At 43.2% G+C, this 25,000-nt stretch overlaps 1 protein-coding gene across 3 annotated transcripts in view; it reads right to left on the reverse strand.

Annotated features, from left to right (window-relative positions):
* LOC308308046 (partitioning defective 3 homolog B-like) overlaps positions 1-25,000 on the reverse strand; it is a 438,220-nt gene that overhangs the window by 98,572 nt on the left and 314,648 nt on the right. For all 3 annotated transcript variants that reach the window (XM_080753415.1, XM_080753414.1, XM_080753413.1), the window contains one exon: positions 21,431-21,551. In XM_080753415.1, the coding sequence (XP_080609541.1) occupies positions 21,431-21,551 (121 nt within the window). The remainder of the gene's footprint in view (positions 1-21,430; positions 21,552-25,000) is intronic.

Genomic DNA, 25,000 nt, shown 5'->3' on the forward strand with positions numbered 1-25,000 from the left:
ATCACACACCACAGCACTTTCATTCCATGATCACACTGGAAATAACGCTGTCTGTCTGATTGTGACGCTCGCTCGCGTGCTGCACACGGCTGCATACGTGCAATCGGCCTCTGTGTGTGTGTGTGTGTGTGTGTGTGTGTGTGTGTGTGTGTGTGTGTGTGTGTGTGTGTGTGTGTGTGTGTGTGTGCGTGCGTGTGTGCCATATATATATGAGGTAATTTGGAATGTTGGCTTAAGAGCTAGCTTGACATCCATCCTTAATTATCATTGACTTCATTACCCAGAATGCCATTCATTCAGTGCCCTGGCAGAGGTTTGGGAGCGCGGTGCAAAGCCCACTGCGCCAAATTAGATTTTCACTCTGGAACTCCCCGGAGGCACCAGACGTAACAAATGTTCAACCAAAATTGCTTAATTGGTCAAAATGTGTGATATGATTTAACTCCAAGTCTGACAATGAATTGAATGTGGGGATTTCTTTGTTTTTTTCCTACAAACAGCAGCGCTGGGAATACGATCGGCCTAGAAATCTTTATTACACAATTGAGGGGCTATTAAAAAAATACATTTTCATTCTATTCCATGTATGTGTGTGTGTGTGCGCGCTTGTGGTCGCGTGCACAGCTGTGTGTGTGTGTGTGTGTGTGTGTGTGTGTGTGTGTGTGTGTGTGTGTGTGTGTGTGAGAGAGAGAGAGCTAAACTGTGGGTTTATAACGGCATCAATGTGTTTTTCCATGAGAAAAACTCCCTTGTTCCGAAGTCTTAGCGTTAGCACTTGGCAGGGCGTGTGTGTGTGTGTGTGTGTGTGTGTGTGTGTGTGTGTGTGTGTGTGTGTGTGTGTGTGTGTGTGTGTGTGTGTGTGCGTGTGTGTGTGTGTGTGTGTGTGTGTGTGCGTGTGGCGTGCCAGTCAGTCAGGTTGGCGGTGTTGTGGTACAGTGTATTCTAATGGATTTCTCAGTCATCACCCAGAGCTGGCACAAAGAACGCAGACTGGTGGTTTGGTAGGCAAAGCAAAGGGAAAGAAACAACACAAGCTCTCCCTTCTCCATATTTAATACTTAAAGTTTCCCTTTGTCCAATTATGTTTCTTTCCATTCTTCATTTCTCCATCTGTCCATATCTGCCTTCCTCTGCTTCTTTCTCTGCTTAGACTGTCTGTCTGTCTGTCTGTCTGTCTGTCTGTCTGTCTGTCTGTCTGTCTGTCTCTCGCTCCCACCACTACCGGCATTATTAATTCTTTATCTCCGGTTCCCAATCTCCTCATGACCGCCATCGACTCATTGAATGGAGAGGATCTGGTCCATTCAAATAGACGGAGGCAGGCAGACTGCTCATCCATGTTAATGGCCTGCCATTCCTGCCAGGGTCACTTGATGAGTAAGGCTTTTGTTGTATAAAAGAAGAAGTGAGCGCTGCAGTGCCCTAATGGTTCGCTTCTTTTTTTTATTGGGTAGAAAACTCGCATGTCCAAAAAAAACTGTTACTTTTTTCAGGATTCATATTCAAAAGTAGCAGATCGCCAAGCCCAAAACTTGTGTCGCTTCGCGTTTCAAGCTTGTGGATCTGCTACTGTACTTCTGATGCTTCTGTGCGATGCTGTAGTACGAGCGAGTATATGAATAATAACATAAAACACTATAATATGGAGATAAGAGGTTTCTGCCCCCGACAGCCAGCGATACAAAAATAATAATGTGTCCTTCTTGGCAAAGGGATGGGGGGGTCGGAGGTGGGGGGGAGTGGAGGGGGGTAGATGGAGAACGAAAGAGAAAAAGATGAATTAATATGAATGAGACTGAATTGGGGGGGGGGGGGGGGAGATTAAAAAGCAATAGAAAATCCATTTTCATCTTGTCTGCAAACAGCCCTCTCCATGTTGTGACAAAGAACCACATTCAGCCACAAGGTTGTTCTCTGGTTCTCCACTGCTGTGGACGGAGAGACTGGGTTCAATCCCTGTCTGTCTGTCTGTCTGTCTGTCTGTCTGTCTGTCTGTCTGTCTGTCTGTCTGTCTGTTTGTCTGTCTGTCTGTCTGTCTGGCTGGCTGGCTGTCTGTCCGACCGCCCCAAAGTAGAGCAGCCATTTCAACGGTTACGATGTTTTTTTTGTTGGAGGTACAGTTTGGATTATTAGGCATATTGCGTTGGAACTGTAATGGCTGGCGGATACAAGGGGTTGGGGAGATAGATGCTTATAAAATGATGGGTATGAACCCTCGATGAAGCATTAGTAACAATCAGGCGGAAATGGACACGATGTCCCCTTCTGTTGTCCTTGAAATGATTGCAATGTAAAGAAAGTGTCCATGGTGTACACAGCAGGGTAGAGAAGCATGACCAGGAAACAAAAGGTCTCGACATAAAGGTCTCATCAAAGTATATACAGTATATATATTTGGGGGTTAGGTTTAAATGAAGATAAGATTGGGAGCTCTGAAAGAAAAAAAAATTATCTCTAGTGCGAGAGGGTTTGGGAATACGACAATTCCACCAAAACACCAATTCCTTCATATGTTTCAATATATATATATATATGATAATAAAAAAATGAAATACTGCATTGCGGTGGCAAACCAGTTTAGGTCGGTCCAGACTCATAACATAGTGTAGTGAAGATTTTGAAAGATTTAATAATGTGTTTTGATTGACTGACATTTTGACTGACAAAATGAAAAATACAGCCTGAGACATATCCTGAATAAATAATGCACACACAGCCTCACCAGGAGGCATAATATCTTGTACATCCGTTGAAAGGATCAAACACAATAAGACCCCGCAAGTATATGTTTTGCTTTGTTACTTTAGGTATTACGTTTGCGTTTTAAATGTTCATCAAATCTGTCCGGCTTAAACGCCACATATTCTCCTAACCCAGACACCCTAGCCTAGCAGGAACGTGCACACATAGACATCAAAGGGGGCTTGAGATAATGCCCTTTTACCTGTCTGTAAAAAGTGCCTTCTCCAGACCATGAATGCGGTTTTTACTATGGTGAAAGAAATGCAAATGCCCTCTTTCCATGCCATACCTGAAGGCAGCATTCAAGAGAATTGCCGTTTCCAAACTCTCCTGAACTTGAATGCAGAATCTTATGTTGAAAGAATTGCCCTCTCTGTGTAGAAATCCATGCCGTATGCAACATCAGTATTGTCTTGATGATGCTTAGTTCAGTGTGGTTTCAAGTACTGAAAATAGCCGACCTCACAACGCGTAGCAACGTGACGCATTGTGAGCTTGGAGGTCGGCTATTTTCGGTATTTTCACAAAAAGGCCCTTTTAGAAATGTCAGTCCCTGCCTCGCTAACATTCTCTGCACGTCCTTGCACCCTACCTATAAAAGGTCACAGTGAACTAGACTCTTGACCACCAAAATTGAATTGCTTCATTGGTGAGTCCAAGTGGATGTTTGTGCCAAATTTGAAGACATTTCGAAAGGCGTTACTTAGATATCGCGTTCTTGAGACAACCCAAGAAAAAAAATCGATATCAAATTATTTTTTTATAATACAATCAATGAACGAAGGGTGTGGCGTACAGGCCTCAAGCCAGCCCAGAAACATGGTATAGATATTACGCTTTTTTTCATATTAGATTATCAATATCAATTTGATATATTGTTCGACCTAATCTGACTAACCTATTCAACTAGTCTGCAGCAGATAAAACCAATATCCTTGCACAGGCCCAGCATTTTGAGTTGTCAGCCACATTGCAACACAATAAAAGCTTCTCTCATTGACTTCATAACAAGTAGCAGGCAAGGGAAACAAACCCGAAGCTTAGATTGTGTGCTTTGTTGCACAATTAGTAGATCATGAATTGCCCCGCCCTCAGTAGACAGAGATATTGTGTTCAATGGCTCTGAGTTATGTTCTACTACTTCCTTCAGTATGGATACACTGTCTGGAGTATCTGTGAGTCATGGACTGCATTGGCTGACACACAATGCATGCACACGCATGTACAAACACTCCAGCACTCTCTCACCGACGCACATGCACATGCCCTCACACACAAAATGCGTTTCTAATCTAGATATTTCATAAACGATCATGTGAAATGAAAAGTATGACCAAAGAACTGAAGATATTGTCAAAGCTTTTCTCAAGTGCCTGATGCACTGTGTACAGTAAACTGTGTGAATCACTATACACTGTGGTTTAGCCATTTTGACTTACTTTGCATTGCATACTGTACTGTACAATACATCTCATAATGAAGTTGAATCTGTTTGTCTCAATCACACCCTGACGCCATAGCAGTTGGAAATAGCAGTTACTATTTAGGGCCGGCCGTGAGAAGCTTTTTGAAATGTTTTATACCATGCAAACCAGGAAAGCGTCTGTGTCATTTTAGATGTTTGTGTTGGCTTTTCAAAAATAGCTTCTTTTTTTGTCAAAAGTGTGAGACCTACTGATTTGGAAGGCATTTCGTCTTAATGGGTCAATATACTTTCATACTTTAAGTTGCAGGTGACTGACATCATAAACTGACACACAACCTGGGCAACGCTGCGGTACGCCGCTAGCTAAGGTTGGAAAGGGACTGTTGGTTAAAAATAAAGCAGGTTTATGGGAATAGCTGGCTGGGTTTTTCCCAAATCCTATTGTGTGGTGAATCACACAATGGATTATCTATCAGGGGACAGAAACAGTGACAAGGTTAGAGAGAGAATACTGGAGCCACTTCACAGAGCGTTCCACACTGGAACCTTGAACCAAGAGGAAGCACCGCCATAAACACACACCCACGAGAGACACAGACACACGCGCACGCAAGCACCCACACGTGCATAAATGCACATGCACACATACAGTACATGCACACAGACATACAAATGCACAGATCTACATATCGTCGCTGTCGGGCAGAAACCTAGTGACAAATAATAATAAACCCTATTGATTCTTGATTTTTGACATACATACTGCACATGCATGCACACATGCATGCACGCACACGCACACGCACACGCACACGCACACACACACACACACACACACACACACACACACACACACACACACACACACACAAACACGCGTACACACACTCATAAATGCAGGGATGTACAATACAGATGTGCATACAAATGCACATAATATGTTTGTGCATATTATTGCAACCGAAGGTCGCAGTTTACCATGAGAAATGTCATAGCTTGTCCGTTTTACGGTCTATGGGTTTGCTGCTCTGACATGCTCTGATGTCACTGTGATGTCAGGGGATGGAGTCATGGAGATCCCTGACGTCCACATCACTGTGACATCAGAATGGTATAAATTAGCAATGACTGTATGAAAATTCTACATCTGACCTCACAGACTCAATGACCTGTTCTGACATCCTTCAAGATTCTAAGTTGATCCCATGCCAAAGCGAAAGTTGATCCCATGCCAAAGAGCTGTCAAGCACTGCCGCGTGATATGGGAATGCCCATATATGGACAGAGATCTCCATGTATGGGCATAAAAGGGATTGTATGTATGATGTCAGATGTGATAGACGTCATAGGATTTTCACATAATGAATAACTGAGTAAGCATGTTTGGGGTCTAACAGCATATCTCCATGGATCTCCATACATGGGTACCAGGGGTCTCCATAACTGGTCCGATATATATCACTGTCAAGATGGCCAAGACATTGTCGCCCTGAGGCGTCTTACTAGTTATACACACACTCTACAAAGGCCACTAGGCATATTATCTCTGTCAGTGATACTGTACTACTGTACTGTATATACTGTATGTCCAAAACTGTTACCTTTCAGGATCGACAAGATCAAAATGCGTTGTGCTTCGATCTTGCTGATCTGCTACTTTTGATGCTTTTGTGTGACGCTGTAGCATGATCAAGTAGGGCGTGGATTTACGAAGAGAAAAATTGACAAATGGACACACAGATTAGAGTACAGACCAGTGGTGGAAAAAGTACTCAAATATTTTACTCAAGTAAAAGTGTCAATACTGCAGTATAGAAATACTCTGTATAATACGCTCTAGAAAGTAAAATTCCTGGAATTCAAAATGCACTTGAGTAAAAGTAAGAAAGTATTGGCATCAAACTATACTTAAGAGAACCAAAAGTAAAGTGCAAAATGTTTGAAAATAGCCCAGGTATAAAATATAGGGCTAAAGAATGTATGTTTTATAATATACTACTCACTTATATCTGCAAAGTAACTAGTAACTCAGGTTTTCAAATAATTGTAGTGGAGTAAAAGTACAATAATATTTGGATCTGAGATGTAGTGGACTAGAAGTAAAAGTACTGAAAACTGGAAATACCCAAGTAAAGTAAAATAACTCAACATTGTAAGTACAGTTATTAAGTAAATGGACTTAGTTCCACAGACACCAGTGCAGTGAGCATAAAGAGGGCTCTATAGAGACACAGGGCTACACATGTGTCCTTGACTAGGGACCGGACATACTGGTGACACTGCATGGGACTGAACCATCATCAACAGGAAATTATACAATATCCTTTGTGAAGTCATAACCTCGGGATCCCAGGCTCGCTTTCTCAGAAAGAAAGCCCGGGGTTATGTTTAAGTGAGGAGTGGATAGAAAGGGAGGCGTCTGACAGTGAATTCCGTCTGACAGTGAATTCCAACTTCCACACAAAAATACACAAGTTATCTACAAGCTCACAATGCTGTTATTTAGACATCTCTGAGATTCAGCAGATTTAATTAATTCATTCATGATGCCCATGATCCTGCCATAGCTAATCAGGTCACAGTAAAAGGCTTAGTATAAATATAACTCAGAAGAGTGTAGTGTACAGAGAGTCCATTTGTACACTCATTTAGACATGAGGCCATGGCGACTTCTAAATCCTAAGCAACATTTTCTTTTGTTAATAAATCCTGTTGCTATATACATAGCAACATCTAAAATGACACAGAGGCTTTTCACGGTTTTAAAGGTTTAACAACAATGGCTTTCCCGGTCTTAATGGGTTAACCGTTAAGCAAAACACAGATTGCTAAAGCTAATCAGCAGCAGTTTTAACCTGCCACCAGAACTTGGACCGATACAGCAGACTTCCCATACACTGAAGCAACGCGGTCGGGAAGGGGGCTGACGTCAGTTCCATCATGACATCAGCTATAGCGGACTTGAACTTGGTAGAGAAGATCTAAGGCACAGTCACAGGCCCAGGCTAATGGAGGTCTGTTTGGTTACCAGGCTAATGGAGGTCTGTTTGGTTACCAGGCTAATGGAGGTCTGTTTGATTACCAGGCTGCCGGCACAAACACTGCGTTCTCATCAATGTCTTCATAGACACAGTGGGATGATGTACTTGTGTGTGTGTGTGTGTATACTGTGTACGTGCCACGTACATAATTGAGCATTCCTTTCTGTGCTGTGGTGTATGTGCCTGTGTGTGTGTGTGCGCGCGTGTGTGTGTGTGTGTGTGTGTGTGTGTGTGTGTGCATGCGTGCGTGTGCATGTGTGTGTGTGTGCGTGTGCAACATATATAATAACAAGATTACTCTGTCTGACTGTCTGATTGAAATGAGTTTTGTCTGACTGCATTAGCCAGACAAAACAGGTGAGGGTAATTGGAGAGGGAGAGAGAGAGAGAGAGAGAGAGAGAGAGAGAGAGAGAGAGAGAGAGAGAGAGAGAGAGAGAGAGAGAGAGAGAGAGAGAGAGAGAGAGAGAGAGAGAGAGAGAGAGAGAGAGAGGTATGTGGGGCGGAGAGGCAGGTGGGAGACACATAAACACACAGAGAACTCATTTGCATACATGTTCATTCATGTACAGTCCACTGTCAGGTATCATAACACAAGATCATTATGTTTGTCTCCTCGTATTACAAGACTGCTTTTTTCTCAGACAGCTAGACAGACAGGCACACACGCACGCACACGCACGCAAGCAAGCACACACACAGCTCCATGTGACCCCATGACCTCAATATGTTTGTCTCTCTGTATTAGCATAGTGAATAGAATCACGGCCAGACAAGACACTTTAATAACTAATGCCTCTGGAAGCTCAACTCTCTCTCTCTCTCACACACACACACACACACACACACACACACACACACACACACACACACACACACACACACACACACACACACACACACACACACACACACACACACACACACACACACACACACACACACACACACACACACACACACACACACACAGAGAGAGAAAGAATAGATCAACAGAAACCTTCTACAGTACATAACACATGTTCTATACAGATACGGCCTGGCCGGTCACTCAATTAATGAGGGAACATCCAATGAACAACCAATGTGACCTCTCTGGAACATTGAATAAGTTCATTCTGTCTCTACCTTGTGAACGAACCGTCCTTTCCGGGACAAATTGTTAAGCGACGGCGTATGAAAACAACAGCGTTCAGAGGAGTATGGGGGTGGCAATAAATAAGTTACCATAGCCTCATTTCTAAAATGATGAGGCACTTCTTCACACACAACAGCAATGGTCTAGACTCCAGACAGAGGGATGGAGTTGAACACGACCCCGCTGACCCCCCCAGTTCTCCACACTGCAACACCGCTCATCAACTCTGCTCTGCCGGGTCATTCATCTCAGGTCCAAAACAACAGTACTGTATGTAGACCCTGTTCAGACCTGCAGGTTTGTGTTGACATAATGAATCCGATTGGTTTAAATGGTCACATAGTCACATGGAACAAATCAGATTCCAATCTGGATGCAACACAGATCTGATTCAGGCTGGATTTAGGGCCTATGTGACCTGTCTGTATTTAGACTCATTCAAACAAATCGGATTACAATCTGGATGTGGCACAGATCTGATTCAGGCTGGATTTGGCTGCCAGTGTAAATGGGGCCATTACGCCATAGTAGCTTCCACCAGGCTATCGCACTCATCCCAGATGGTATACATCTGTCAGACGGAAACCTCCAATCTTTATGTTCTGTATTCTTTGAGTGTGTTTTCTCGTAAATCAATTGGCCATTTGGTTCCATTTGTACACTGTCAGAGTTAAGGGGCCATTTGGAACCGCCACAAGGACACGTTGAGAACCACTGGTGCAGCAAGACTGCGCCAACTTGCACAATATCAGCACCCCGACTGTTTGACCAATATGGAACAGAGCCTTTGTCAGTATCATTGGTAACTGTAAAGATAGCGAGGAAGGAGCCCAAGATCTTTCCGATAACTGCTGTGCATACAGCCCAGTCATGAGAATACAGCCCCTTTGTTTGTGTCAGAGTGCTGACCAGCAAAGTGACCTACAACCCATCTAATCCAATTCATTAGCTCAACTACTCCAAACCACCATAGCCCTGCATGGGACAGTGCATTCCTTGTGGTACACTGACGTAGTAGATGACTTGATGAGTATACTAGAGCATTCCTCCCAAACACACGGTGGATTGGTTGCATCACAGTCGAGAGCAGTTCTAGGAAATATTTCTAAATGCAACAACTGTGGGCAGTAAATAATAACTAGAAACGTGCAATCCTGTGAAATTGCAAGTGTGGTTGCACTGACGCAAGTCATGAGGAATCCACTGGGAAATGAATTCCGACTTAGCATTTACAGTATATTATATATTGTGAAGTGAAGCATGACCAAAAGCTTTACTTTTATGTTAACAAAAAGCAGGTTCACTTTGCTGGCAAAAGATTCTCTGACCTAGTAGTAGTAACAGTGTTGCCTATAGCACACCAATAACTAGAAAAGTGCAATTCTGGGGAATTGCAAGTGTAAGTAAGCCTTGCCGAGCCATGAGGCCCATAGGGCAGGAGCCCATCTCCTGTTTCTGTAGCGTGAAGCAGCTTGATGTACAAGTACACCCCCTGGACATGACACCAGTATGTCCAGGGGGGGGACTTACCCCCAAGATTTACATTACAATTACAGTTACAGTAGCTGACCCATTCACTAGACAACCTGTCCACTCATTGGAAAGGTTGGTGTCTATGCATGGTTGTCGAGTTCCTTGTACTGTAGGTGGTGAGCAGCATTTTGAAGTGGATGCTTTGTTTGACTGCAAGCCAGCAGGCGAGCAAATGGTGAGCAGGCGGCGCCGGCTAAATGGCGTCACCAGAAAGATTTGATCAGTCAAGCTGGGCCCTTCTGAAATAGACACACTATCAGGGGTAATAACCTGGGGAGTCTCTTGCCACGGGATACTGGACACAAATAATACAACAATAATATTTGTGTTGTGTTAATAGACTTCGTGCCGGGGGGCTCCACCTGAAGGTGTAACCTCTGACCCATTGGGGTTCCAATAAGTCTCTAGACCACCAATGGGGGAAAAAAGAGTCAAAGGGTTTATTTATACATGTTGGTTTTCTAATCTGTCTATAACTAGTTCAGATAAGCGGGCCGCCATTATCTGAATGAGAGCAGTGTTTGCTAATGGATCCACTGGGTAAAAGGTGACAAACCTCTAAGCAAGCTGTTGCCACTGCTTTGGGTGTAGTCAGGCTTCAAAGCCTACAGTGCTTTGGTAGCCCAGCCCTATGCACCCCCCCCCCCCCCCCAAAAAAAAAACTATTAGCACTATAGCATCTTTGTCCCAACTCTCACAATGGAACAAAGACGTTCTTAGAACTACGATGGCTTTAGGGAATATGAACCAAAGATAAACAACGGCTGACTGAGCTTACGAGGGTCTAAACAGAGCAATTCAGGCGCTGAATGCCTCCTCTGATTATCATTTTTAAAATAATACGCTTCTGGTTGGTCAATTAGTTTAATAAACCAAGGGCGTTGTTTATTTACAGTCACACAGCACGAACATGCAACTGGCTATGGGGCATACTACAACCCATGTACCGTTTACAACAGGGCTCTGCAGGAGTCTAACCCAGGGGTTTTCAAACTTTTTTGACTTAGGGCACCTCCTGTAAATAACTTTTTTAATCCACGGCACCCCTGAATTACACTGTTAATTTTTCGAATCTTGTATCATATTACGCAATGTAAATGTGCACATCTTTCCACCTGAGATACGGTAGGCTATGTCACAGTGAGAACTGACTGAAAATAACGTTATAGTTGATGTTTAACCACTTGAACCCCAGTATCCCTATTCTGGGGGGAAGGTTCACCAAAAATAGCCGATCTACAAGCACAGTTTGTAGATCGGCTATTTTTGGTGAAGAGAGTTGGCCATAGATGGAAAGAGAACTCATCGACTACAGTGCAAATCAGGCCTTAACATTGTGAAGTGATACTGATGAATTCCAAATATTATACAATTATTCTGAGGCACCCCTGGACTGGCATCACGGCACCCACTTTGGGAAACCCTGGTCTAGTCGTCTATAAGGGGGTGACAGACAGTCTCTGTGTCTCTGTCTGTGTGGCAGGAGATAATCTTTCAAATTGCTGGGGAAGGATCAGTGCCAAATGTCTTGTGCACACAGCCAGCGGGACACAAACGTATCTCCACTAATTTTTTAAAATATTTGACACCTTTTGAAATATTCAAACTTAGACGACTTCACCACTTTTCAAAAAAAAAGGAAAAAAAAAATAGGGCCGTTCAGAAACCTGTCTACCAGTGACATCATCGATGGAGAATCCAAGCTAATAGAAACGTCAGGCTTTCTATTCCTGAAAAGTTACCATGCTATAATGGAAGCCATTGTTCTCACGGTAATACAAATCAAAATATTAAATCTTGTTTAGAAAAAAAAAGCCTTAACAATGATGTCACAGGTAATCGGGTTTCTGAGCTGCCCACAGCCCTCCCAGGAGACACCCAGTAGATTTTTTTTTCCTTTTTGCTATTTTATTGTGAACCAGTTATACTGTATGACGAAAAGTGATTACGTTGTCCTTTAACTGAAAATGGAAGTCAATTGGAAAGGAAACCTTGCCCAAATTTGGGGTCACACTGACTGATGACTGATGTCACCAGCTGGCCACATCAAGTCCCGAGGTCCACATCGTGTGGATCCTGAGTTCCACATGATTACATTTTTTTCTTATATCCGGGCATGGGATTATCACATTAGAACACATTATGGCTATAATGTTATTATGTTGCGTATTCCCAGGGGCGTCACAAGGGGGGAGAAGTGGGCACCCAAGGTGGAGGGGCCTTAATTATTTTATACTTTAGCTAGTGAAAAATAGCAGATATACAAGCTCACAGCGCGGCACCGAGTGCCGCGCTGCGAGCTTGCAGATCTGCTATTTTTGAAAAGTTGTCAAAATGTGTGCAAATTTTGAATATATGTATTTTTTAAGCGAATATGTTTAATTAAAATTTTGCTTCTGGGGGTCCATGGAACTAAATATTTTGAGATGGGGGTCCGTGGCCAAATACATATCATTTTGGGGGCCTTCACATGAAAAAGTTTGAGCACCACTGACATAGAAACATAGGTTTTTCAAAAAACCTTAGAAGGATTGAAATGAGAGCAGACTTTTTCATGATTTTTCTAAAATAGCAGATCTATATCTGCTATTTTTCAATAGTTAAAGCACAAAATAATGTATAATAACGCGTTCCCAGTCTAAATGGGTACCCAGGGCCCAGAATTTGGTGTGACACCCCTGTGTATTCCCCTGATATAGACGGACATTCAAGCACATCGAGTCTCCCAGCCATATTGTGGAAGAGTCACAGAGCAGTGGTCGGGGGTGAAGAGTTCACCGCCCTGCCCAAGGAGAAGGTGACGTTCCAGGAACATCAACCTGCCCGTTTTAGGACATAGCTGATCGCTCTGAAGCTTCACCACTCCGTGTTCAGCTTAAGTCACAGGACTGGAATCTAAACTGCAACAAACTCCTCTCACTCTCGTCAAGCACCTCTTCTAAAAGCTACCTCCTTTCCGGCAAGAAATGTAAAGTCCTCCTCGGTTAATTTAACCATTTGTAACTCCAAGAGTTACTTAGAGTCGGACATAACAAGGTCTAAAGGAGAAAAAAGTAATCAAATGGACCCTTTTAAAGCTGTAAAGCATATGCGAGAGACCAAATATTTACAGCTTAGCTAATAAGGAATCCCTGCTTGACCTTATTGGGCTTCAGGCAGTATGTTGTTATTATGTTATAATTGACACCAGGGTCTAAAAAAGTCCACTTCCTCCAACCGTATTGCATTAACAATATTGCAATAACAGATCTCTGGCACGGAGACCAAAACCAAAGAAGCCAAAGTTATAAAATAACTTTTCTCTCCGGCGGAACTGTTCCCGTCAGTGACCCTGTCAGAGGAGAGTCTCACAGCGACACACGTTTTGGTGGTGACCCACTGGCTTAGGAGAAAATTGATATTGGAACATTTGCTTTGAGATCTTGAAGCCTTCTTGCTGTGAGTGTGTCGGGTGCCAGACCTGGAACTGTTGCGACAGTGGTTGTTGTTTTCTTTTTCATTGATTTGCCCTACGTGGCCTGATCAATACCTTTTTCCATTAGAGCGGACACTTGCAAACTAATTCACATTTTAAAAACAACAGCGGAAAAGTCGTTGGCCAACACTACTGAAGTGAGCAAAGTGGAGGCTTTAAAGAGCAGAGCAATTGATAACAACCAAAGAGAGCATATCGTCGTTGCCGGGTGGAAACCTTGTAAGTCCAAAAGCGTTCGTTTTGTATTTATCATTTAAAAAATTTACTAAACACGTGAAAACAGCCGATCTACAAGCACACAACGCCTCGCACCGCGAGGCGTTGTGTGCTTGTAGATCTGCTGTTTTCACTAGTTTTGTGCGACGGCCTTGTATGATGAAGCAGGGCTTTACTTGGCGAAAAAACGTACACATTTTAAACCTGGAGATACGAGGTTTCTGCCCGACAGTGACGATATACAGTAGAAGAGCCTCTGCATTGTTTATATCCATAGATAGATACAGTATATAAATATATATAAATCCATGTAGCTTTATATATAAAAGGTTAGGCACCGGGGATTTACAGATCCTCAAAGAGGGCTTTTAAACAAAAGAGGCAGCAGTGTATCAGCCATGGAATATTTACATGTTGCTCCCCGTTTATAGTCTGCAGTGAACCCCTTTCAGAAAAGATCAGAGCTGTGTGTGTGTGTGTGTGTGTGTGTGTGTGTGTGTGTGTGTGTGTGTGTGTGTGTGTGTGTGTGTGTGTGTGTGTGTGTGTGTGTGTGTGTGTGTGCGTGCGTGCGTGCGTGCGTGTGTCTTCCCTCGATCCTCTGCTCATCTAACAGTCTCTTTTCATCTGTTTCTCTCTCTCTTTTTCCCGATTTCCCTCCTCTCTTCTTATCTTCCTCTCCGTTCCCCCCTTCCTCCCCCTCTCTGATTCTCATTCTCTGGCATCTTACCTTTGCTTTGTTCCACATAATCCTCAAAGGGGAGCTTTTAAAGTCAGGAAGTTATGGAGAGAGGGAGTGAAAGAGAGGAACAGAGAGAGAGAGAGAGAGAGAGAGAGAGAGAGAGAGAGAGAGTGTAAAGGAGAGAGAGGATAAGAGGTTTGTGAGAACATTAGGAGAAAAAGAAAAGTTAAAAATAGCGAAACACGGAGGGCACGTGGTGAGGAGAGGACTGGGACAAGGGGGAAGGTGGGGGGACCAGGAGAGAGAATGTTAACAACAGGGGGGACACAAGGATGGAAGGATGGAGCATGGAGCAGAGAATACACGTTGACAAGTTACCGTACACTGATCAATCCAGAACTAGAACAGTGGTTCTCAACCTTTCCAGGCCGCGACCCCCCCAAAATAATCACATTTGAACTGGGGACCACCCAAAACCATCACATTTGAACAGGGAACCCCCCAACCCGACAAGCACAACTTGGAATTGTAGGAGTTGAGGCATTTCATTTAGTTTGACTCGGTTCCACAGAAGACGAATATATTGTGAAAATAGCAGATCTACAACTACAATGCCTCATGAGGCGTTGTGAGCTTATAGATCGGCTATTTTCACAACTTTTGCCTCTTATATTATTTATTTTATTTTGCAATAAGACCAATGTTTGACCCGTTTTTATAGTATGGTTTGTTGATTAATTTTGATGAAGTAATGGTCTTTTCCCCCCATTTCATTTCATTCCCTTCTTTCTTTTTTGGTCTTAAAAGTCCTTAAATTGTCACTTTACTCTCATATGGGGAACCCCCCCTCCGACCCACAGGTTGAGAACCACTTCCGTTGTCTGTCTTTACTTCTGTGCAGCGTGTGCTCCACTGACCCTCGCTCCCCCAAGGAGGAGCGTCCAGGGGTGTCGCACCAAATTCTGGGCCCTGGGTGCAAGGATTCACTTCAATTATTTTTTGCTTTAACTATTGAAAAATAGCAGATATACAAGCTCACAGCGCGGCACTCGGTGCCGCGCTGTGAGCTTGTAAATCTGCTATTTTTGAAAAATCGTGAAAACTTGTGCAAGTCTTTGAATATTTCTAATCCTTCTAAGGTTTTTTGAAAAACCTATGTTTCTAAGTCAGTGGTGCTCAAACGTTTTCACGTTTCCCTCTAACAGGGGAGAGGAGTTTAACAACGTGCGATAAGTAGAATGGAAGGGAGTGTGTCATCCGTCTTGTAAAATGAATTAATGAACGCACCTGTCAGGGGAACCGCGAGGAAACGCGATGGGGGACAGTCATTTATCCGCCGACTGTACCCCCTTTGATAGAGCCATATTTCAATGCATTTGAAGGGAGTACATTTGTAGTGCTTTGGGGATACCTCCCACAAGTCCTTTGTTTCAGGATGTTTCATCGTTGGGAATTGGGACACCATGTTGTGGAAGAACATCAGTCATTGAAAAGTGTTGAACCGATTTCATCCCGCTGTCAGTGCTGGTTATGTGGACTTGACGTCTGCTATACAATTACAATACCGGTGGTTCTCACATGTTTTAGACGTTTTAGGTTGCATGAGCCAACTCAGTGCCGCCAGAAGATGTAATCCAGTGAGTCAGAATAGTAAATCTTCGCCCCCCCCCCCCCCCCCCCCGACTTTCTGCACCTCCGTGCGGTCCAAGTGAACACAGCGGAGCGCTCTTTTTTTGGCTCTTTAGCCAATCACAAGCTTCCGCTGGCACGTCTGATCTTAACCCAGGCGGTGTTTTGATACACGCCATTCCATAGAGGTAATATATGATAGAGGGTGGACTGCCCCGCCCCCAGCTATTAATTTCAATGCAATTTGCGGAAGTGCTGAGCACCGGGCAGGCGCACTAGGGTACGCAGTAGCAGCATTAGCATATGCACGGATTGCACGCGTAGCGTTTAACTGCACTCCTAAGTTTGACCACAAGGTGAAGGCTGCTTCAATGTTCAAACTGGGGTTCTGGGGGCTTGCGTATGTGTGTGTGTGTGTGTGTGCGTGTGTGTGTGTGTGTGTGTGTGTCTGTGTGTGTGTGTGTGTGTGTGTGTGTGTGTGTGTGTGTGTGTGTGTGTGTGCGTGTGCGTGTGCGTGTGCGTGTGCGTGTGCGTGTGCGTGTGTGTGTGTGTGTGCGCGCGTGTAACTGCTGTTGATGAAGCAAGGCAGCAGTAACAAATAGTATGCACGCTCAGCAGAATCCTTTACTGCATACATGTTTAAAGAGGTAGTCACACATACTTTAATACATAGCAGTGTGTGGCAGCAGCATGGCCCAGCTTACAATGACATACAGTCATTGAGGTGGGGGTCCCCCGAGCTGTCCCACAATGAGAAACGCCTCCAGCCACATACATGACTGCAACTGTAAATTAACAGAAATATCTGCAACTTCAGTAGGCTATAGCACACTGAAAAAAAAAAGTCAGCTGATAGATGTTTATCTTTGAAATTAAATCCATTTAACATGAGGGCAGATTGTAGGCGTAGGCAATAACCAAAGGCTCCCATCAGGTGTGTGTGTGTGTGGTGTGTGTGTGTGTGTGTGTGTGTGTGTGTGTGTGTGTGTGTGTGTGTGTGTGCGTGCGTGCATGCGCAATATAAATTCTCTTGCCTTGGGGGGAAATATATAAGTTGTTGTTCTACACAACACACATGTGTGTACACTCTCTCTCTCTCTCTCACACACACACACACACACAAACACACACACACACACACACACACACACACACACACACACACACACACACACACACACACACACACACACACACACACACACACACACACACACACACACACACACACACACACACACACAGGTGTGTGCATACACTCACACAGAGGCAAAAGTTGCAGAGTGCCTTTTGTAGCTTGATAATTGTTTCCAGGCAAAAGCGTATTTTGTTAGCATCGACGGCTGACCCATAACCATGAATCAATGGGATGGTAATGGAGCCACCGAGACCAAGCACAAACCCTGTATTGTGGCTGAAATGTGTCAAACAAACAACGCAAGCGCATGTACACGCACGTACACACACGCGTGCCCACATGCACTCTTACCAAACTTCCTCAAAACTCTCTCCCTCAATTTCTTTTTCTGTCACTTTCTGATTCTATCGTTATCACTCTCTCTTCCTCTCAATTCCTCTCACATTCTCTCTCTGTATCTGCCTCTCTCTCTCCCTTGCTCTTTCTCACTTAACAAACGCTGTGTGTCCAGAGTTGCATATGGACATTAAAACATGCTACGGAAGGACTCCTTCTATAGGCGGAACAAACAAACTAATAAAAGTGAAATTGAATTAGCTCTCCTGTCGGCACTCACCCATAATCACCCCTCCTCCTCCTCTACACCCACAGAAACCAACAGGGATAAATAATCACCACCGTTCTAATTAATAAATGCATCATCCTTAACGAGGTGGGCTCGTTAGGCACCATGGCGATTGCTACCGCTCTTGTTTTTTTTTTCTCGTACCCTACCAAACTTAATTTCCACCTCTGAAGCATGCTAATTGCTCTCCCTGCTTGGTAAACAACAAGAAACTTTTCTCATTTGCAGGCAAGGGTGAATGTATGACTATTGATCGCGGGGGGGAAACGAGATTGCCCCCGGGCTGGGCAGGGACCAAATGACTTGTAGATGCGTTGTTGGCAGTGGACAGGGTATACAGGCGCTGAACTGAGATGACTTTGGCTGCACTTCTGAATGGACAGAGAGGAAAGGGCTGTTTAATAAACTGCTCATTCTGCCATAATAAATACATTCTTCTCTCTCAGATGAGGGAGATTTACAGTACAGTAGCTCATTCCATCTTTTTGGTGTTAGCCAGACCATCAGAATGACTAGCAGGCTTTTTGGGGGGCTGTGAGCATGACGGGTTTCTCCTGAAATCCTGAGTGTTAACTGAATTCTGAAAGTGTACAAATGGACCTAAAGGGGTCCATTTTATAAACTGTGCATTAGGGATGGGACGATACACAGTATTATCGTTTATCGTGATAAAAAAACACTCACGATAATCGTATTGTGGAGATTTCATTTATCGTGATATTGTCCTCCGCCATGCATTGGGATCAATTCACAAAGTATTTGCCGAGCTGCATATCCGGTACCACTTAAACCCTCTATAATTGGTAAAAGGTACTTATAATATACATACCTGTACTTCATACAGTCTTTTTTCTCTCTCTATCAAATGTCTTTGCCAAAAAATAGCGGATCTACAAGCACAAAACGCGTCGCGTTGCGACGCGTTGTGAGCTTGTAGATCTGCTGTTTTTTTGGCAAATGTTCCGCCCCAGGATAATGGATTTTGAATATCGTAATAATATCGTAAATCGCGATTTATTTTGTCACAATAAATCGTGATATGACATTTTCATATCGTCCCATCCCTACTGTGTATACTGTACAATATGTTTCAGAGGTCCAATAATACGACAAGTCTCGGCAGGGTTTTGTGTCTGGGTAGCTCAGTTGCTATAGAGCTTAAGGAGGCTGCCTCATGCGCAGGAGGTGAAATAAGACAGATCTGTGAGCATAATAATAATAATTATGATTTATTTCTTCGTTGAAAAACGGCTACAGTACAGGAGTATAAAACCTTCCTTCTGCATCTGATACTCAGTCAAAAGGTGGATGGTGTCACAACCTATCAGCTCCCTGTCTACAGGGAAACATTACAAATCAAAGGGCATCTCGTGGTCGTCAGATGAAAGCCTTTGATAAAGCAGCTGCGGATCCAATAAAAACACGGGCGAACACTCACGGAGCTGATAGCAGGGAATAATGAACCACACACACACACACACACAATCATGCACAATTAAACCCATTAAGATCAGGAACGCATTATTACGCATTATTACTTTATTTTATGCTTTAACTATAAAAAATAGCAGATATACAAGCTCACAGCGCGGCACCGAGTGCCGCGCTGCGAGCTTGTATATCTGCTATTTTTGAAAAATCCTGAAAACTGCCTCTGCCGTCTTTGAATATTTTTGACCCGAATCTATACATGTCTTATAAATCCTTCCAAGGTTTTTTGACAAAACACATGTTTCTACGTCTGTGGTTCTCAAACTTTTCATGTCAAGGACCTCCTAGAATTATATGTAATTTGGCCGTCTCAAAATAGTATGTATCAGGGACCCCCAGCCAGAAGCAAATATTTGAGTTACAAATTTTCAAATTAAAAAATATATATTCAAAGATTTGCACACATTTTCACGATAAAAAAAGCAGATCTGCAAGCTCGCAGCGCGGCACTCGGAGCCGCGCTGTGAGCTTGTATATCTGCTATTTTCTTTAATAATTCCAGGTTTTAATAGGTTAAACACATTGCGATCGCTGTGATTTCTTTCCTGCTAAATAACAAAATGCGATCTATGCCTATGTGTGCACACACACACACTCACACACACACACACACACACACACACACACACACACACACACACACACACACACACACACACACACACACACACACACACACACACACACACACACACACCTTTGGATCTTGACACAGATCAACACAGACGTCTAGCTGTTTGCGGGGGAAACAAAGATGAAACCTCCGTAGAGAATAACACATAGACGTGGGACGTTCGCGAACGAATCGAGTCTTTTGAACGGCTCTTTGAAATGAACGATGGATTCCGGTTCGCGCTAGGGAGCAGTTCCTTTCTAAATGAACAGTGGTGGAAAAAGTACTCACATTCTTTAAAAATATCAATACTGCAATGTAAAAATACTCTGCCACAAGTAGAAGTTTGGAATTCAAAATGTACATTGAGTAAAAGTGTGACTACAAAAGTACTGGTATCAAAATGTACAGTACTTACAGTACCAATAGTAGAAAGTACTCATTATGCAGAATGTCCCATTTCACAAGTTTTCTAATGAATAAAATGTAGAAAAATCATTTGAAAATAGCATATCTACAAGCTCACAATGCGTTGCAACGCGACGCATTGTGAGCATGTAGATCATCTATTTTCAAATGGCAGAAATGTATATATGGCCGAAATATATATAGGGTTTAAGTAATTTGTAATTATAATCAAAATCTAGAAAGTAACTATAGTACCGTAACTAGTATCTAAAATGAGCCAGTCTTTTGAACGGCTCTTTGAAAGGAACGGATCCCAGAGATCCGGCTCACTTCAAAGAACCATAAATCCCATGTCTAATAACACAGTCTGTTCTGACACAGATTACAGACTACTGATGAAACCAGACGGAGACAATCTGCTCTAAACTTTAAAACAAGCTAAGGTCTTCTGCTATTACGTCTCCCTTAAGGCCCTCACAGAGTGAGCAGAATATTGTAAACCAGCCTGTGCCTGGTGTCCCAAACTGTTTACCTTTCAGGATTCAAATTCCAAAATCAAGCTTGTCGATCTGCTCCAGTTTGATATTTTTGTCTGACACTGTATGCTAATTAATTTATGAAAAAAACATCTTAAATCTTAAATATGGAGATGTCACTCCCCATCTCTCTCTCTCCATTTCCTGTCAGTATACTGTAATCTATCAATAAAGGCAGAAAAAGCCCCAATAAGATATTCAAAAGAAACCTGACTGACCAATCACAAAATGGCATCCTAGAGCGCTCGCGTGAGTCTAGGGGTTAGAATCCTAGGCGGAGCATCTGGTTTGGCCGAGCTGGAGCTCCTCAATGGCAGGCAGGTCAATAGGACACAACAGCAGTCAACACGAAAATGTGTAGGGCGGAATACATCGGCATAATATCAAAATGTGGCTAATATAAGAGGTAAAAAAAATATATATATATATATATATGCTATTCTCAATTAAATTTACGTTAGCTGTACAATTCAAGCCAGCCATCAGTGGCTAGTGAAATCCTCCGTTAACCTCTAGTACCGAGGTATTTACTGCCAGCAAGTTAGCAACCACACTGTAGCTACTGTGACACTGCCTGACTGATACAGTGGGCGCAGTGCCAATTACTGCACTGACAAAACAGGACAAATAGCAATGCTTATTATGTGAGTCACTGGCTGCTTTGTCTTTGCCCGAGTGTGTGTGTGTGCGCGTGCGCGTGTGCGTGTGCGTGTGTGCGTGTGTGTGTGCGTGCCTTCCTTACTCTGTGTGTGTCATTCTCAGGTCCTCTGCGTCGCGGGTCCAATTCTTCATAAGGCGGCGCCATTCCCTCTCTCCTGGCCTGCTGGTATTCCCTTCGGAGCAGCTGGATCCTGTCCACACCGCTACATGCATGCACACGCGAGTACAAACACACACACACACACGCGCACGCACGCATGCACAAACAGGAGCACACACACACAGGCATGCAAGGAGACAAGGAAAAATAAACACACTATTAGTTTAAGAAACATGTATCAAACGCTTCTCATTAATAAACATTTAAGCACATCAGTGAAGCTTTGGAAATCTTTCATGAGAATAGAGATTTTCCATCAATTTGCTTCTTCATAATCCATAGTTTTGCATAATCAGAGAGCTGTGGATGATTTAGTCTTCTAACCCAGCCTAAAGCATAAGACTTGTCTTATAGGAATCTTATAGAACCACTGTTCACGCAAAGTTGAAATCCTGAGTGATATTTTAACACTGACTGTGTACAAATGGACCAGAACAATCAGGGTTAAAATAATGCTCTTGATTTGACAGTGCAGAGCCAACTCACAGCCCAGTCACATCCTTCTCACAACGATATGAAGAGCTTTGAGAATTCTGCCTGACGCCGCCACCAATCAGGCGGCTTATCTGATGGCGAGCCAGCCAATAGGAACTGTCTATTTTTCAAACAGAGCCATTTCACTGGCATTGACCCATGAAGTCTGAATGGAGAGATAAAGATATGACAGACACACCTGTGCGCGCCCACGCACGTGCATGCACGCACGTGAATGCACACACACACACACACACACACACACACACACACACACACACACACACACACACACACACACACACACACACACACACACACACACACACACACGCACACACACACACACACACACACACGTGAATGCACACACACACACACACACACACACACACACACACACACACACACACACACACACACACACACACACACACACACACACACACACACACACACAGAAGTAAATATTCAACTCATACATAGACAGACATACAAATACAGTATGTGTACAGTCATACAAGCATATAGTACATACATGTAATAAAGGATATCAACACAAATATATACACTTTCTGAAACAACTTGCATGCAAGACTTGACACACACACACACACACACACACACACACACACGCACACGCGCACACACACAGTCAAATCCACGATGCACACACTTTCAGAGCAATACACTTGCATGGATTCAGGTACTACAGACATAAACACACACACACACACGTGCACGCACGCACACAGAGAGAAAGATCAATCTCCTGCTGTTTCTGGCTGCACCTCTATCTATTTCTCCATCTTCCTCTCTCTAGCAAGAGGAAGACAAAACAGCGACATCAATCTTTGATGAATATTCCCTGCCTCTGTCAAGACAGTCAAACTAAATATACCGAAGCTGGGCCATCACTCACTCACTGACTCTCGCTCAGACACACACACACACACACACACACACGCAGAAATATTGGAAAGTCATATCATCCGCATATGGTATTGTGGTCTTGTGTACATGCACATGTGTGTAGCAGCCTACATGGAGAAGGGACCCAGTAGAATTGTGAAAATATCACTCTGAAATGATGAAAAAAAGTCCCTTCCAGAGTATTACATCATTCCATGGTTCCAACATGGAGGTGGAACGACGCATCCATCAGCTCACACTGACAGCATACGACGATATGGTCTTTGTCGGGTGGAAACCTTGTATGTCCTGTGGCGACTGACCCAAACCAAGACACAAGACAGTAAGATAATGCAAGCCAACTGGCGTGTTTATTTAGGGGAAAATACAGAGCGGGGGGAATGGGGGAATCAATAAGCATAAATCAAGGTAAGTTTCAACTATAACATAATTTCATCCTAGTCCAGGGGTCCAGTTCCATTCCACTCCATGCACTTCCTCTATTTAGTTATTGCCGTGAGTGTCCCATAGTTGCCTATAACAGAGAAACATTCAAAGTCAATGTGAGGTTCATACAGGAACACTGCATGTGAGGGAGAAGTGGATATCTCAAATCTTTGAATATAGCTGATGTATTTTTTAAGCGAATATTTGTAACTCAAATTCTGCTTCTGGGGGGCACTCGGTGCCGCGCTGTGAGCTTGTATATCTGCTATTTTTTCAATAGTTAATTTCTAGGATTCCAATTAAAGAATTGCAAAAGTAACAGATCCACAAGCTCAAAATGCAGATCTGCTACTTTTGGTGCCCTTGTGTGTCGCATGATCAAATAGGGCGGTAATTGATGGGTAAAAAAGGTTAGAATATGGAGATAAGAGGTTTCTGCTCGACTTTGACGATATAAAGTATGAATTCATAAACACAGCCCCTGCATACGTTACTCCTATTTTTACTTGGGTCGATTTATATAGCTTTGTTTTGTATCGTAGGAAAGTGTGCGGAATAATTGCTGATCTATAAGCTCACAGTGCGTCGTATTGCGAATTGCGCTGTGAGCTTGTAGGTCAGCTATTTTCGCAACGCGACACCACCATACGATGCCGTATGCATCGCGGCTATTCACTCCTCCCTCACATATAATCTCTTCCCACCGCGTACGTACGTCCCTGTTTCCCTCCTTAGCACAATCTTTATCTCGGTACAGCCACACACACATAGGGCTGTCACAATTATTACATAATCGTCTAATCGTGATTTTTGGACATAATCGTGATTATTTTTCATAATCGTCATAATCGTTTCCATGTTGAAAAATGTTCATATATTTTTAAGAAAGTCAAAAATAGTGGAAATAGCAGATCTACAAGCTCACAACGCGTCGCATCGCGACGCGTTGTGAGCTTGTAGATCGGCTATTTCCACTATCAATGTTCTTTTTTAAGTATAAAGTTGTCAAATATGTCAGTAATTTCATTGTATATTTAAGGTTATGAGTCATATCTGCCATGTGCAACTTCAAAGCCTACAAGCCAAACAGAAATGTAATTGTCAACGACAAAAACACAATTAAATCGTTAATCGCAATTATTTGAGGGAAAATTAATCGTCATGTAAAATGTCATAATCGTGACAGCCCTACACACACAACACACTTGCGTGCTGGTGTACAGTACACGAATGCATGGCATGCAGTCACGTGCACACACACACATACACACACACACACGCACGCACGCACGCACGCACACACACACAGAAAATCCCATCCTTTTACCAAAGCCACGAGTAAACACTTGGATGTGTTGCAGGGTCGTCGTCACACCAGTTTAAGTGTTAAAAATACACTTCCTCTGTTGTGTCCTAAATGCTCAGCATGTGACCCACACTGCCTTACACATTCTGCATGTGTGTGTGTACAGTATGTGTTCCTTTCAACATGTTGGAAATCCCCATTAAAACCCGGGGAACATCGGTTTAGATTTTAGTGTTGTCTATTCGAAAATAGCACATCTGCAAGCTCACAGCGAGTTTGTACATCTGCTATGTTTTAATCATTTAGAATCTTCAAATCTTCTCTCCTGGGGGTCTCTGGCATTAAACATTTAC

The sequence above is a fragment of the Nannobrachium achirus genome, assembly GCF_963921795.1.
Source record: "Nannobrachium achirus genome assembly, chromosome: 22".
Lineage (NCBI taxonomy): Eukaryota > Metazoa > Chordata > Actinopteri > Myctophiformes > Myctophidae > Nannobrachium > Nannobrachium achirus.